The sequence below is a fragment of the Heloderma suspectum genome, chromosome 9 (genome assembly GCF_057233095.1).
Source record: "Heloderma suspectum isolate Gila_16-S chromosome 9, 16-S_ref, whole genome shotgun sequence".
NCBI lineage: Eukaryota > Metazoa > Chordata > Lepidosauria > Squamata > Helodermatidae > Heloderma > Heloderma suspectum.
In genome coordinates, this window is record NC_139466.1 from 40,168,041 (window position 1) to 40,185,082 (window position 17,042).

Consider the following 17,042-nt stretch of genomic DNA (forward strand, 5'->3'; position numbering starts at 1 on the left):
TAGAGTTTCCTCAACATCTGTGGAACTGCAACTCCTTTCAGCCCTAGCCAGCATAGCCAATAGTGAGTAATGATGGGAGTTGCAGTCCAGCAACATCTGGAAGGGCACACGTTCCCCTTCCCTGCTGTGTACTCTCCCCTCCCCAAACATTCCAGAATCCAGTAGGCTCCATATCGTTCATGGGGCAGCTGATGTGGTTGCCCTCCAGTATGGTTACTCTCCCAGTCTGGAGATGCTTTGGCCCTCTGACATACAGAGGAGCTGAGGGCTGTGAAACAGGTAGAGACAAATCTGGAGCAAAAATGGCATAAGCCTTGTGCTGAATATGACCGAGCATATGCCATACGACTCATTTGCAGCATCAAAGTGACCACTTCTCAGTTCGCCAAGCATTTTGGTGCTTGGGACTGTGAATTGTGCCACATATCGTTTAGAGTGAACCCTGGGTGAGACCAGCCAAGTGGAGCGCCTTCTGGATGACTGAGCGAACACATCACTTTGTGGGCGGGGGGCGGGCGTCTTCCTCCTCTCTTAGAGGAGCCAGTGATCTATCTGCTCCCGAAGAAACTATTTTGAGATTGGAATGGTTTAGCCACCTTTAGGCATCTTTAGGCATCCTTCACATTTTCCTTTTTTAGGGAATGTAACTGAACAGAGTGGCAGAGTAAGTACAGGCATCTCTGAATAACAAATCTTTCCTCAATCCATTTCATTTGATCTGGTAATGAGTGTGACGTGACCTCAGTAGCCCTTGTGGACGACCTGTGTCTGGAGGTGGACAAGAGAACTCTTCCCTTTTGATGCTTTTGGACTTCTCCAGTGGTTCTTGATAGAATGGATGCTGTTCTGTTGATAAGCCAGTATGAGCAGTTAGTAGAGTGTGGTTTATATTTATTTGTTAACTTATATCCCGCCATCCCCGCAAGGCAGCATGATCCTCCTCCTCTCCACTGCATCCTCACAACAACCCTGTGAGGTAGGTTAGGCTGAGAGTTGGTGACTGGTGAGCTTCATGGCTGAGCGGGGATTAGAATCTGGATCTCCCAAGTCCTAGCCCAGCACTCTAACCATTCACCACACTGCCTCTATATAGCTCTTCAGTGGTTCTGTTCTTAATTGCGGGGGGTATGCCGATCAATGTTGGACACACACACACACACACACACACACCCCGATTGAATGTTAATAACAAAACCATCAGTGTTGCTGGGGCCTGACATGAAGTTTCCCAATGCTGTTTTATGATCAGTACTGTTTAATATCTATATGAAGCCACAGGAAGAGACCATCTGGACTTTAGAGTGAGGTGTCATCAATACACCAATGACACTAAGGTCTATATTTGATTAACTAAGCATCTAGAAGCAGCTGTCTCTCTCTGTCCAATCCCTGAAGGCTGTGTCTGAGTAGATGAGGTTGAATAAGGTTGATATTGAATCCTGACGAGGTGGAAGCAGTGCTTTGCTTCGTAACTCCTTTGGTCTGGATGGCGTGGTCCGTCCCGCAAGACGAGATCATAATCTCCCTGCCTGGTCAGGTTCGGAGCCTTGAGCTGCTCCTGGATGAACAGTGTCGCCAATGGCCAAGAGTGCATTTTATCAGCTTGTCTGTTGCATGGGCCCCTTCCTTGAGAACAGGAAATGCTTCTGTAATCTCTAGGATTAACTGCTATAATGTGCTTTACATGGGGCTGCCTTTGAAGATGGTTTGATGCTTCAACTAGTGCCAAGTGATGTTCCTGTTTTACAGTTAGTGGGGTTATATTCAATCTGTTCTGCAGCAATTGGACTGCCTGATATTTTAGCTTTGGGGTCTAATTCAAGATGGTGGTTCTTTGAAAGTGCTTTGCAGCCAAAGACTCATAGATGTAATCTCTTGTCATATGAGCCTATCCACTATTTATGTTCTGCTCTACATGCCCACAACATGTGGGGTAAAGACCCCTGGAACAAGGAGCAGAGTGTTTACCATCATTGGAACAACTGCCCTGACGAAGCCCAAAGCTGTGTGGTTCTTGTGGCTTTTCAGAGATATAAAACCTCTCTCTTCCAAAAGGCCTGTAACAACCAAGTGTGTATTTCTGGTTCTTCCATTCTGCTGCTGAGCAGGGCACTGTTTTTAAGAATTATTATTTGAGACTTATTTTAAATTTTTTGTTGTACAGTTTGTTGCAAGCCAGTTGAAGCTCTGGAGAGATGGGATAGAAATATCTTAAGGTTAAAGGCAGATTTTTTGGAATCCTCAGATCTCTACAGCATTGGGGAAGCAGTTAAGATAGTTCACTCCTAACAGCTGATAGAATCTATTGGTTTTCAGACTGTGCTTGGGGAATTCACCGACAGTATTGCACGCCAGCTCTGCTGCTGAAAATTCGACTTCCGCAATAGAGAGACGGCTCGGACAGCTGACACAATTGCACCTAGTTACCCTCTCCCGCAAGAAAGAGACCAGGTCTCTTCCACTCGCCTATTGTGGTTGATAACATCTAGCAAAGAGAAAGCAGCAGTTTGGCTCAGACATCACGCACCAGGCGTCATGCAAAAGTGAGGCACTGGAAGTGCACGAATCAGGGCCATCGGTCCGCTGGGCGAGCCGGCCGTGTGGCCACTCCGCTGTTGCGTAAATCCCTGAACCAGGGGTGAAAGGCTCTGTTCCCTCTCTGCAGATTCCGGTTTCATCAGCTACCCTCCGTTTGCTCCATCTCGCGCGCCCTGGGCGACCACGGCGGACAAGGGCTCCAGCGCCTCCGATACTGGTCACTGGGAATACTCTGGCACAAGGAGGGAGAGGGAAAGCGACCGCGACCGGGCACCCACCGCCAGTGAATGCAACAAGTGAGTGCCGGTGTTGCTTGTGTCAGGATGAGTGTAGTCCAGGATTGTGCTGATCAGGCATGAAGCTGGTACTGGGTGCAGAACTCAACGTCCAGTAGACCTAGGCTCTAACTTTGTTTAAATGAAAATTTGTGCCTTTAATGTGCCCAGTGAAGTCTCTGGAAAGAGAGGAGGGAAGGCCAATGGCTGGGAAATGGGGCTTACGCGCCTGTCACCATTTTTTCCTCTACCTCAAACAGTAGAGGTAGAATGCAATTAGCCGGAATTTATTTAGTGTGTTCACCGTTTCTTGGCAGAGACGCCGCTGTAACTTTGATGCAGCATGATGTCCTTACTAGTGTGTATAGCCCTGTATGTTACAATGGTAGTCAAAGGGTTTATGCAGAATGTGATTTCAAATGCTCTGGGTCAGCCTGTAATGGGAGAAGGTTGGCCTGTTCCCCTGGAACTTCTCTGCACCAAGGGCATGGAAAGTCGAGTGTGTAGATCATACATCCTGGTACCTGTTTGTTGTGGGGACGGGTGTTTAGATTGCAGGAGTTAAACAGCCTTCACCAACCTGGTGCCCTCCAGCTGTGGTAGACTACAACTCCCAGCTAGGAGATTGTGGGAGTTGTAGTCCGATACATCTGGAGGGCACCAGATTGGGGAAGGCTGGGTTAGAAGCACCACTGAGAAGCTCATCCTTATTTCAAAGTTGATGCCATTTTAAAGAAAGGAACAACAGTTATAAACATCCATTCCTTTGGTATTTCCTAAAGATGGGTGGTTCTTCACTTAGGAAAGAAACTGTTGCATTTGATCAGGATCACCTCACATATGACAACAAAAGGTGGGTCAGTGGCACCTTTTCTCAGCTATTTCAAGGGTCCTCACTGCTCTCTAGGGTGCATTTACTCCGTATTTTCAGAATGCTTCAAATGTTTCAGAAATGATGAGAGGCCTGCCTTTTGCTGTCATGTGCAAGTCGTAAATTTCCATCTAATCGGGTGCAAAACTTTGACTGGCAAGAGTGCACCCGTGTATTGCAGAGATTCGGCCATCGGAGAATCCACAAATCGTGCGCTACTAGGCGGCCTTCCTTCCTTCTCCAACTGCTCTTCCCCCTCTGCCCTCCAGCTTGGCATACATTCTTCCTTGCCTTCTTGGCAAAGACAATGGCTCACTCTGGCGAGCAGAGAATGTATACAGTTTTGTGGTGGTTGTTTACCAACGGAGCCTTGAAAAGAAGAGCAGCGAGCCCGTTGCTGGGAGAGGATTGTGGGAAGGCAGGGAAGGATGTAAACATACTGAGACCGTAAAAGGCTTCCTGGAATGCCTAGTGACCACAGTGCTGGAGACCCACACACAGCACCAGTGGTGTGATCTGATCGGACAGCCTCCCACAACACACTTTGGGTTGCTATAGAGAATCCAAGGAAGTGGCTTCTGCCAGTGCCTGTGGGGGTGTAGGGTATGTGGGGAGGCCCATGGCTCAGTGGTAGAGTGCATGATTGGCATGCAGGAGGTCCTAGATTCAGTTCCCAACATCTCCAGGTAGGGCTGGGGAAATTCCTGCTTGAATCCCTGGAGAGCTGCTTCCAGTCAGTGTTGACAATATTGGGCTAGATGGTCCAAGGGTCTGCATATAAGGGAGCTTCCTATGTGCCTATATTCTTTAAATCATGGCTTTCCGTCTCAGAAACATCTCTCAATGTTTGTGTTGTTTGCCTCCCACTTAGTTCTGTAAGTTATCAACCTGTGCCTTCTCCTTCCTAATTTTCTCCCCACCAGAACTTTTTTTTAAGTGTGTATAAAATATAGGGAAGAGAAAGGGAAGTGATCAGCTTAATGGTAGGGCTGCAGAAGAGGAACACAGTATTTCAGATGTTTAGAGAAGTTTTATACTGGGCTTGGGTTGGAGTTAAGAGGAATTCTGTCCTGGGGCAGGTTGGAGTATGAGGGAAAAGGGCACCAGAGACAAGAACTGACATAGTTATTGTGTGCTACATATATTGCTCTGTTTTTCAAAAATACCATGCGGAGAAAGAAAGTGAGGTTGTCTGACAATCTGAGGATATGGGGCAGTAGATTTTTCCAGCCATTCCCAACACTGAAAAGTGAAGCAGGATAATGTGCCTGTTTTAGAACAGTCTGGAATGCACCACATGGAGGCTATGATTTCTCCTACAACCATGACGTGTCTGGTGGTTATCTGTATAGGCCCAGGATAGCTAAAGAAACAGTGTAAATTGTGATGATAGAATGTGAATACGTCTGGCAGAAACTGCCACACTTTGAAGGACTTGTACATGTTTGTCAACAGAAATGGGTTCTGGGATGTTCACGTGCCTCGTGATGAGCTTACTGTTTGTCAGTTGTGTTCAGTAACTTTCTTGAGACAAATGTTACAATGCTGATGTTCCAGTGGGTAAATCTTGTGGCCCATTTCTGAAACTCAGTCTAACTACAACAGGGGTAGGCAATGTGGTTTTGTACTACAACTCCCGGAGTCCCTGCCCATTGGTCATGCTGGCTGGAACTGATGGGAGTTGTAGTCCAAATCATCTGGTGGGCACCAGTTTGCCTATCCTCAAATGAGGACACTCAAACACCAAGTAATCTAGTTGCCTTCTCTCGTCAAAGTCTCTTTGCCCCATTCTCTCCTTCCAGTGATGATGAGAGATACCGTTATTACAGCCGGGAGCGCAGCTATGATTTTGAGCGGGACTATCGCAGGAGTAGAGATCGCAGCAGAGATCAAGAAGATCGTCACCGAGAGCGAAGGCACAGAGACAAAGAAGAGGGGAGCAAACACAAATCGTCACGGCGGTAAGGCTTTCCCCATCAGTAGAGTGGGTCCTCCAGCTAGGATCAGGCCAAGGAAGCTTAAATTCCATAGAGAAGAACTGTGTTCCAGTCTGAGTCCTAGCGATTGAAAATTAACCCTCTTTCCTGCATCAGTGGAAGCTTCCAGACACTCAAGGGCAGTTCCACAGTTGTTAGCTGTACTTTAGCCCTGGGGTTACAAAGATGCTTGAATGAAGGTGGCAGGTCTTCACCAGGAGAGCACATCTGGCTACCGCTATATCATTCAGGTGCAGCAATACCAAGGTTGTGACATGGGTGATCAAGGGAAGCTGAAATCCTATCAGTGATGGGAGTCCCTCTATTCCCACTCAAGGCAAAAATCTGCAGATTGTCATTACCTCAAGCTCATCTGGATCTTCCCAATTTATCTGTCTCTCCCCCCGCCCCGCCCCATCAAAAGATTAGGGGGCATGGGTAAAGGCCAGAGCTCTTAGGCCAGTCATCTCATTTGAGCTGGTGGATGGCTATATTCCAGAGGTGATGCAAAATGTTTAAGGCTGGTTTTGTATCCATTCACTGCCTCTATTTAAGTGTGTACTACTTTTATTATTTTGTTTCATATACTGTAGTATTCTCTCTTGTGCACTGCGTTAAGCTGATGGATTGCAGTATTAGAAAAAGAGCTGGTAAACTTATCTTCATGTTTAGCGCTAAAAAAAAGCCCCAGCAACACCAAGGATTCTGTTATACGTATATGTGTGATAAGGAGCGTAAACCTATTTTCCTTTCCCTTTTCTCATTCTTATCCAATCTCAGTAAGCAGCATGAGAGTGAAGAAGGAGAGAGTCACCGGCGTCACAAGCACAAAAAGAACAAGCGCAGCAAAGAAGAGAAGGAAGTGAGTGAGGACGGTGTCCCAGAGGGAAATGGACAGGATTCCAAGGAGTAGCAGGCCTGCATTCCAAAAACAATAGCAGCACCTCTACGGCCAGCCTCTCAGTCAGTCACCTGTGACTTTCTATTTTCTAAGGAAATGGCTGAGATGACTGGGGCCCAAATATGGAAGCCGGTTGCCCACGTGAGAAGCCAGACTGCACTCACAATCAAACTTTTTGGAGAGGGGGGGAAAAAATCCGGCACAGCAACTGCGAACAAAGCACTGAGCTATTATTCCACATGTAGGTAAACTCCATCATGTCAGATCCTATGGCTTCTGATGGGAGACAGTTTCAGCGGAAACTAATGCACTTACAGCATAGGACAATATTTGGCAATTTACGGTTGTTGTTTAAGAAGTAGGACAGTGACAGCAACACAGAGCTGCTTTGTTAAAGAAGAAAAGTGTTAGGTCCTCCTGACAGCCAGCTTAGTCTGGCTTCTATATGCTAGTCCCATTCCACCCCCACCCCCACTTTTGTAGCTATGAAAATCTCTCAAAAGCTTGGTGGAAAGTCAGCACAACCAACCCAGCTGACCATGCAATGTGGACATGGATTGACAGGTTTCTATGAGAAGTATGTTTCTACTGGAGCCTTCAAAAGCTGAGCATTTTATCTTGGCCATGTTCAAGGGGCCTCATTGTGAACTAAACAGGAGCATTGTTTCAGAAGGCTTGCCTTAACTAGTTTGGTGCAAACTATTTATTGTAGCTAGCAAGCGTCTCCTCTTTCAATCTAACAATGTTAAATTTTGACAGTTTATTTGTAAGCCACTGGCACACTTTTCATAGCTCTTAAAACACTAAATGTCGCCATATTTCTGTTCTGTTTCCTTTGAAAAGGTAAAGAAGTCATCACTGGATTCTAATCTGATAATCACACTTTTGTGTGGGACCCTCCTTTTTAAATTATCTTCCATCCGCAGGAAATAATTTAAAACACTTCCTAAAGTTGTTTCAGATTTATACTTTTTTTTTTGTATCGTAGTCATGCAAGTTGAATGTATGAAATGAACAGACTTGGAAACTTGAGCCAGTATGCCATTGTATTTTGGTTTGTATGCTATGATGGTGCAGTGAGTGGATCAGTAACTGAAAAACATGTGGGAAATAAAGCAACTTTTTTTTTTGAAAATGTGGCTGATTTCTGTGTGGTCTTGGAAGACTGCAAGTGCTTATGTCAAAACATTTCATCTCCAATGGAGAAACAACGTATTGCTTTGTTTTCAAGGTGTGTGTGGGGAGGGTCCTTAGGAATTCATGAGGAGTTCCTCAATAAGATCACTAGTGGCAGACAAACTTCTCTGAAAGAAAGTTTGCCGTTTCCCTTATAAGGAGAATGGTGGTGTACTCAGTTGATCTAGGGCAACCATGAGCCCTAACAAGCCCTGCATGAGCCGAGTATGTGCCCTGGAATCTTCTGTAACACACACACAGGGTCACATCATTTGCACCTACATGCCAGCAGTATGGGATCGCGATATATGGATGTGGCTCTAATGTTGCTGGGCAGCTGAACTTGTTGACAAACTTTCAAAATACAGTGGGCAACGGATTGTTTTTAGCAGGATTCCTTTAAAAAAACTTGGGCCATCTGGTAAAAACAGCCTCATTTAAGTCAGTGGAGATGTCTTTCAGTGCTTGTAAAGCAAGCTTAGCAACTGGTAAAGCCTCTGCTATTGGTTTAATGGATATGCAGTGGTAAAAGGTTTTATGGGTCCCACGGACCCCATTTTAGAGCTCAGTGCAAAGACCTTGTAAGCGTGTGGCTGTGAAATGAAGTCAGATAACAGATCCTGAAACTATCTATAAATGGACTGGATATCAAGGAGGGGGGTTCAGACATCTTTCCTCACTATCTAGTCTTGACTTCACAGCCTGCCAACCCCTGACCCAAACTATGTGTCAGCTCCAAGTGCCTTTTACCACAAGCATTAGTCCTAAGATAACAACTCTTGATGTTTTATGTCCATGGAACAACTTACATGCTCTCCCCCCTGGAGTCTTAGCAAGATGTGGGTTCTCTTCCACGGGCCTGGGACCAAATACTCGTGTATATGTTTACCTGTGGGGGGTGAGGTTCCCCACGGCACAGTGGAACAGTGGCCTGTATATGATCCCAAGGTAAGTTAGAAGTAGGCTATGGCAGAAACTCTCTTAAGACAAGGGCCAATCTGGTCAGAACAAAAAACCCAAACAGCTTCAGTAACTTCAGAATAATTTATAAATGCATCAAAACAATGACAAATCTGTTAAGTTTCTACAAATTCTTTGGTACAAAGCAATTTCATAGCTACTAGACTTCCTGGTGATTGCTAAAGGCCCCTTGAAATAAGACAACACAGTGAAATGGTGCTGCTCCCGCAGCACATCCCCTTCATTTGAAAAAAGGCATCTGCCTCCCTCTTTACAGCTGTTACAAGGGACAAACATTACAGAGGCCACAGGAGGCCAGCCTGAAGCCAGCTGCAATTGTCCTTACCAGAGAGATGTAAATGTTTATGTCCTTTAAAACCACAGTTAAGTGTAGGCATTAACCCCCAATGTGTATGCTGTGACACGTAGCCATTTTCATGTGACGTGCTGATGGACATCACCCTCGTATGAAAAACTCCACACCCACCCCAAATCAGATCAGCGTCTTCACAAACATGGCCCCAGCAGCAGCTCACCACAGTAAAATGAGACAGTGAAGTTAATGCATGCATGTTACCACCTCCAATTTAAATGTATGAATCAGCCCTTAAGTCCTGTTGGAGGGGTTTTTCACTCCATGTTCCCACTCCATGTGAGACTCGACCATTGTCCTGATATTTCACAAACAGCTGTCAGTCTGATTTCAACAGTCATTACACAACTGGAGAACAGGCCTGAGCTGAAAGGCGTAAGAGAGCTTAACTGTGACATGCACAAAAAGCCAATATGAGTGCAGCATCAGGCTGCAAACACAGCCATCTCCTAAAATATATCTATCTATATATATAGATATATATATACACACACATGCCATCAGCATGAAGAGCTGGGGCAAGAGTCTTTCAAACATTACACCTCTCTGTGGAGTGCAGGTAAGCTAAGTATTTCCCGGGGGTCTCTGACATTTAAACTGAGGCAGAGACTTACAGCTGACTAAAAGCATTCTGCAAACCAAGTACCTGGAAATCCCTGATAATAGAAGAAAGGAGCAGGCCACACTACTGAGGAAGCTTCCATAAGTATGGTACACTATCTCCGTCTACAACCACAAAGAAACTTAAGCTAACAGCTAGGCTCATAGAATCACTTGGTAGGTCATGAAACAATTAATAAAAGAACAGGATCTTGAACTAGTACCATAACTGCATAGTTAAATGTAAACAAGCCTATCTTTATAGAGACTAGCCTGGAGTTATGGTTGTGTACGGAAAAAGAGTACAACTTACTGAGATTAAAAGGGCGTTCTTATCCCGAGTCCTGTCAACTTATCTTTAGGGTTGAAGAATGAACATGCATGCACGCGCACGCGCGTGCACACACACACACACACGAGTGTACTTAGCGACTATTTAACTGAATTTTATCTACAGGTGTAGCTTTCTCCACCGTATCTCCATATTAAGAAAGGCTGGGCTGGTTGGATTTTCTACCTGCCATACAGCTGTTAACAACACAGATCCCCTGCTAAGAAAAAGGATGGTAAACCTACTTGGATCTTAAACCCTGAAGAAACAGTCAACAAGAAGAGCCTCATGACTTCAGGCAGCTCTTTTCCTAAGCCATCATGTTGTGGGTGGGAAAGAGGACAACAACAGAGAGAAGAAGTTGCTTTGATTGGTTTCTTCCAACCTACGTAAGATGAATAGCTGTTCACCTCCCTCTCTCCTTTTTCTAGTAAGGGCACACAGCTAGACAGGGCAGTGGCAGGATCTGACCCAGGTTTTATTGATTCCCTACACAGTTGAGAGGAAGGAAGGAGGCATTTAAAAGCACAATATGAGAAGCCTCCCTGCCACCTATGCATTTCCCTGAAACTACCTTTTCTAACCATTTTTCTCCCAGGGTTCTGTGACCAGACACCTGGACCGGAGAAGAACAACTATAGTAACAGAAGAGGGTTTGGGGAAAGGGGAGAATGGATGAGTCAGAGGGAGGGTTCAGATCCCCCTTCCTGGGCAGCCATGCTGCACTTTAAATTCTCCCCACACACTGCTTATAGGGTTTCAGCAGCAGGCCCAATTCTGCTGCCATCACATCCTCTTTGGCCTGAAGACCGTTCACTGAAAGTCTGGCTGGACTTCTGTTGGAGCGTAACATGCGGCCTCCATTGTCTGCAGAGGTACCATGGCCATCTGTTTGACCCCCCCAAGTTGTAGGGTTGTCCCATTTAGTGGTATAAGATGCCAACCCACAACTCTTCCAGAGGCTATCTGTATTCTCTCTGAAGTGATTAATGGACAGTAAGAAGACACAGCACCTGTATGTACCCTGCTGAGAGAAGCCCAGCAGCCTAGAAGGTAACAAGCAGAGATGATACAGAGACATGCTTAGAGATCTCCAATTCAGTAATGCATCTGTGGCAACATTATTCCACTGCTCCTCATTCTCAACAGCAGTGAACATCCTGTTTCAAAGCAGTAGGTGGCTGCTGTGGTGGACATCACACAAGCACATCATGTCCTCAGACAGAAATCACAAGTGATCAGAGGCAAATGTGACATTGCAAGTGGCCTCGAGTTTAAGAGAAGAGAGCTGAAAAACGGGCCCCACATATCTGCGACTCTTACCAAAACAATGGAACTCACATTCCCATTGGACCTACCATGAAAAGGAACAATAGCTGATGTGAGGCAACCCTTAATGACCTCTTGCTGTATTTATTGGTCAACATCTTTAAAGTTACCACCAAAGTTAAACATTAGGCAATATGATTGACTATATGAAGGACTATAAGTCATCTTGCAAACCTTTACAAGCTCTGCTTGTAATCATTTATCTGAGCGGATTAAAATAGGAGTTTTTAGGCTCAGAGTTCACTTGTTCAACATATGTAAGGACATGAAAAAGCAACACTCATAAAATTTTAGAACTCAAATTGCTCACTAAAGTATGGCTTCCTTCGCCAGGGAGTTGGGTCTAAAAATCAAATCCTATCAACAAGCTACATTTGCCTTTTGCTTAGGATTGGGGCTCATGGTGGTGGCCTTGAGGACAGCTACGTTAGGCAAGCTCAGTTTCCTTGGTTGGTTCATCACGCCAGGCCTTGAAACCTGGCACCAAAGTAGTTCCTAAATTCATCTTTGGATTAGAGTTTACTTCTTACACAAGGCTACCAGGCCAGGACACCACAGTAAGAGTTACTTTATTGCGCTGTTCCTTCAGCATGGGAATCAGCTCACCATTGCTCATTCCTACTGCAGACACTCCATTTACTGCCACAATTTCATCCCCACACCTAATCAGGAAAGAGAAAATATCACTGTTAGGGTAAAGCTCTTGGTGTGTTGCCATTGCTACAGTAAAAATAGAAGTTTACAGTGTGTTAAACAACAACATTACTTAGCAAAACATGCACACAGCCTGAATAGACCAATAAGCCTCAAGATGGCAGGCACACAAGAATGCCCTGAGAAAGACAAATAATTGGAGGCTTCTTTGAGCCCAAAGGACCTGCCCACAGAGGCAGATGCCCACTGTCTCTCTGCATGATTCACTGCTCTAGCCTTGCCCTCGCCCAAGTACCCTCCACTTTGGGCAAATAACTCCATCTCTCCCTAGAGAGAGGCAGTGGTAGCCCTCTTCAGACATTCACTGAACAGGCATGAACTCATGAAGAGGGCAGTGGGGCTGCACACAGAAGCCTCACCTCCAACATCTCCCATTCCTGCTGCAGACCTTTGCCCACTGAGCATGGAGGTCTGCAGGGAGATTTTAAGTGTGTCCAGCTGAATGCACTTAGAATCTCCCTTTAGACCTTCAAGCTCCACAGAAAAGTTAAGAGGGGTAGCACCAGCATACAGGGGGACACAGGGCAGGGCCCCACAGCCACTACCCCCTTTCACCTCTCTCACATTTGTCTGAACAACTGAGTAGGGCTAGAGTTACCCACCCTTAAAGGAGGCTGCCTGCTGCATCTCTGCAAGATTTACTGTTCTGACCTTATATCCTTCTGATCAGCTCCCACTGGAGATAGGTAATGCTGCACCAGGTGTCATTAGACCATCTAATCACTTCTGGTGCAGAGAAGCAGCAGAATTACCTGCCCCAGAGGCAGCTGCACATTATCTGCGTGAGTCACTGCCCTGGGCTCATCAGCACTAAGAACTGAAGAACCAATCTCATCCTGACTAACTGGGAGTGGAGGGGGGGGGTGTTTTTTCAAAAAGGAAGTTACTGTGTATAACACCAGGGATTTCACAAGGAAGGCAGAAGCAATGGAAGCCAACTGTGTACATACTTTAGCCTTTTGTCCCGGAAGGCAGGGGTTCCTGGAACAATGGTTTTAATGAAGAACGGCTGATTCCCTTTGTTTTCTTCAAACCCGCCAACTATGCTGAATCCCCAGCTCTCAGAGCTGCTTTTATGCAAGATAATATCTTGACAGCAGTGGAGGTGGCTGAAACAGAACACAGTCAGTCAGGGAGAGCACTTTGTCTTCTGTGCAGAACTGCCCGCTTCCTTCTTTTCATGTGGAAGCTGAATTATCCTTTACCTTCAGTCAGGGGAAAGGAATACTGTAGTGTCAGAGAAAGTTAAGTAGGAAATGCCACATCTGTGTTACATTTGAGCGCTCCTTCAACTCAATACGACTATGAGAGCATTACCACCAGCATCACTGCTGCTTGGGGATCAAATATCAGGTTTCCAATGGATTGTATATCAGGAAACAATGACTGTACTCGGCATGCAGGTTCTTTGATGGAAAGCAAACATTGTGTTAGGGAAGGCAGCCTTGCTGCCAATGGCTGATGAAACACACTGACTGGGACCTTTCTTTGTGAAGGAGTTTTATACAGACTTGACATATGATCTCCATATAACAACAGAACAAGATGTGCAAAATCATGAGCAAGAACTAAGTGTTAAGAAAAGGGTTTGGGCACTTTACAAAAGCAGCGTACCTCGTAAAAACAACATTTCCTGTATTGATTAGATGGCGAAAATCTGATCTATCCCGCAACTTCAATATACAATGAGTGGTGCAAATGTAATGCTGTCCTGCAAACTGTGCCTTATAGACTGGGAGCCAGCCATGTCCACACATGCTCCCTCCTCCCGCTCTGAAGGAATTGCCCCTTACTTTCTTACCCCAGTTTACACTACATGCACACCTACACAAACCACAGCTGACATAAACCAGGAACTCACTTCAAGGTAGCTCACTACAATCTCTGGTTTGTGAGAGAACTATGGTTTGCATTTGTGCACATGGAACTATTATTAATGGTAGGACGTGGGGGTGGGAGGAGTGCTCTAGAGAGAGGATGAGGAAACAGAAAGGAGCGCATATTTGAAAACCACAGCATGCCAGGATCCAGTGTTATGCACCTGAAACACCTGATTGTGCACTTGATATTCTCCTATCAAAAATTCAGATGTTGTATAAAAAAAAAAAGGTACGACTCAACCAAAAGGAGTGAGAGCATTTTCATGAACATTTTTGGAAGCACAGAAAAAAAGAAAACCTGTGCCCCTTTTTAGCAATTACTTCAAAATGGGCTGAAACATTCTTCTTCTAAGGAAGCATTGCCCACATTCTGAACTCAGCTTGACCTCAGTGAAAATCAGCATATAGCCAAATCTGAGCAACTATGTAGAATCAGGATATCCTCCCATTCACTGTGTGATTCCCCCAGATGACCGGGGGTACCCATGTGAATTAATGGAGAAGATGTCACAGTAACAAGAAGGAAAAACGGTAATGAAGGAGCAGCAGGTAGAGGAAACGACAACAGTGAATAAGATTGGTGGAGGAAAGCATTTTCACATTCTTTTTCTTCCCCATGCCCCAAAAGCACCATTTCAACATTTAGGTTTAAAGTAGGAGAGCATTTGTGACAGCCTTGGTAAAAACACTGCAGTACCAAGCATGCAGGCAAATGCTGTGAATGGGGAAATGGAATGAAACTTTTTTTTCTTTTACATCACGACACAAACTATAAATGTCAGAGTCCCAATAAGCTACGCATGCGACAAAAAGGCTAAGAACAGCAGCTTTCTTCTGCACCATGCTTTTGACACAGAAGCTATGTCATCATGTAGCATATTCCGAGGGGCGGCAGCAGCAGCTCAATTTACAGAACAGACAGCCGTGTTACTGGATGATAGTCAGCTAGGTGATGCTGCTTCATTTTTAAATTAAGAAAAAGAAAGCCAGTCGTCCCTCAGACTACCTTGTACAGCAGTGTGCAAGCACTACTCCCCACCCCACATGAACTTCCTCGCACCCACCATTCAACTTGGAACTAATTATCTAAACTCCAGCAGGCCACAAATAGTTTAGAGCAGGGTAGGCAACCTGGTGTCCTCCAGATGTTTTGGACTACAACTGCCATAATCCCTGACCATTTGGCATGCTGGCTACAGGAGATGAAAGGGGTAGTCCAAAATATCTGGAGGGCACCAAGTTGCCTACCTGTGGTTTGGAGACTATTTTTGTTTCCCGCAGCCTATTTACACTGATGTGAATTTCTACATCTAACCACAAGGAGGCATGCCAACATTCTTCTGAAGCCAAGTGATGCAGGTTCAGAATAAAGGAAGTATTTTGGAGCCACTATGCTGGATCAGCTCTCAGGAAAGATCCTTTCATGAAGCACTAACAACCTCAGTGTTAACTGTCTTCAGAATCCAGCATTGTTACACTTCTGTATTCAACACACATTTACAACAACACACAGGGGTTTAGGCTGAAAGTGCCAGCCTTACGATGCGCTCCCCCTCCTCTGCTTATTATGTGCAGGTATGGAAATACATGACGTAATAGGACTATATTGTTTCCAAGAGCCACCCCACGGTGATGGTGCGACATTACACATCACTACACATTATGGACAGAGGAGAATGGACTTGATGGTGCAGGATTACTATTTTCATCTGCAAATCTGCTTTTGTCATCACATCTAGTTTCCTTAGATCTTCCAGAGAGCATTTTGCAGTTCAATGAAGCCACTAAGACTGCATAAATGTGCTTTTGATTCTCTCTTCTAAAACACGAGAGGTTCAATTCAATTATTACACCATACTATGGCTTATGCTAATCATAATTTAGAACACAGACTATGGTTTGAGCTTTCAAAACATGCAAACGGACCAAAACCATGGCTCAGAGTTGCTTGTCTGCATTTGTTTTCTGTCCTCTCAGCTTTGTAAGTTCACTGCACCCCCATGGTGCGGCAGCATCTGAAGGCAGGGTGATGGCCCTAAACTATAGTCTGACATCACAACAAAGCATAGTTCCGCTTTCTTTGGTGTGATGTCTTAGCCAATGACTTTGAGGATCATTTTCAAGCATGACTTTTCAAAGGCATGGTGAACAGAAGTACTGAAAAGTTTTAGGAGTTTCTTGATTAGTTTTTAAAGCAAGAGGGACTTTCATTACAACGTTTTAAGCAAAGTAGGCCAACCCAAATCCATAACCAGGAAACAACAAGCAGACAGACTTACCTAGGCAGTCCAAGCCACATGGTCCAGAGAGGAGCCCAGCTAGCCCAGCTGAACCCATTTTCGCCGGTATCAGGAGCCTCAGCAGATTCAGATGCCTGCTCTGGTACCACAATTTCCAGGGCTTTCAGTGCCACGGTGTGCAATGCAGCATTCGATTTCAGCGCAGAGACTGCTTCGTTGTAGCTCAGATGAGTCAAATCGACATTATTTATACTCAAAAGTACATCTCCTGTTTTATATATATATATAAAAAGGGATAGATTGTAACCAACCTTTTGTTATAAAATTTAAATCTTTACTTCGGACCACTATGACGTCTGCAGTTTCATTAATGCATAATTACACAGTATTCTGTTCTCTCAATGCTAGCTCATGCATCAAATTAAAAAAGGAGGTTCTAAAGGCATCTTACCTTTCTTAATCCTTCCATCTCTGAAGAGGCAGCCAACAGGCTGTACACTAGTTACATAAATAGGGAGTCTATTTTTAACGTCCCTTCCACCTCCTATGGTTATTCCTAGAGATTCTTTTGGCTCCTTCTTTATGGTAACTACCTTCTCTTGGTTGAGGTATCCTTGAAGGAGTGCCTAAAAGAGAGGCGGGGGGGGGGGGAGAGAGAGAGACAACAGTTATTGTTGTGAACTGCTCAGAGAGCTTTGGCTACTGGGGGGAATAGAAATGTAATAAATACATTGTTGTTGTTGTTCAGTCATGTCCGACTCTTCGTGACCCCATGGACCATAGCATGCCAGGCCTTCCTGTCCTGCGCTCTCTCCTGGAGCGTGCTCAAGTTCATATTCATTGCATCGGTGATGCTATCTAGCCATCTCATCCTCTGC

The 17,042-nt window shown here is 45.1% G+C and overlaps 2 protein-coding genes across 3 annotated transcripts in view; one reads left to right on the top strand and one right to left on the bottom strand.

Moving 5' to 3' along the window:
• LOC146338636 (uncharacterized) overlaps positions 1-7,686 on the top strand; it is a 43,819-nt gene extending 36,133 nt beyond the window's left edge. For both annotated transcript variants that reach the window (XM_084814179.1, XM_084814178.1), the window contains exons 14-16: positions 2,666-2,834; positions 5,487-5,645; positions 6,441-7,686. In XM_084814179.1, the coding sequence (XP_084670305.1) occupies positions 2,666-2,834; positions 5,487-5,645; positions 6,441-6,573 (461 nt within the window). In that variant the 3' untranslated portion in view covers positions 6,574-7,686. The remainder of the gene's footprint in view (positions 1-2,665; positions 2,835-5,486; positions 5,646-6,440) is intronic.
• A 1,084-nt stretch (positions 7,687-8,770) lies between these two features.
• Positions 8,771-17,042, bottom strand: part of LOC146338637 (ligand of Numb protein X 2-like) — a 64,820-nt gene continuing 56,548 nt past the window's right edge. Inside the window, exons 7-10 of the mRNA XM_084814177.1 lie at positions 16,616-16,790; positions 16,204-16,432; positions 12,995-13,153; positions 8,771-11,992 (exon numbers count right to left, since the gene is read on the bottom strand). Coding sequence (XP_084670303.1) covers positions 11,857-11,992; positions 12,995-13,153; positions 16,204-16,432; positions 16,616-16,790 — 699 coding nt within the window. The 3' untranslated portion in view covers positions 8,771-11,856. The remainder of the gene's footprint in view (positions 11,993-12,994; positions 13,154-16,203; positions 16,433-16,615; positions 16,791-17,042) is intronic.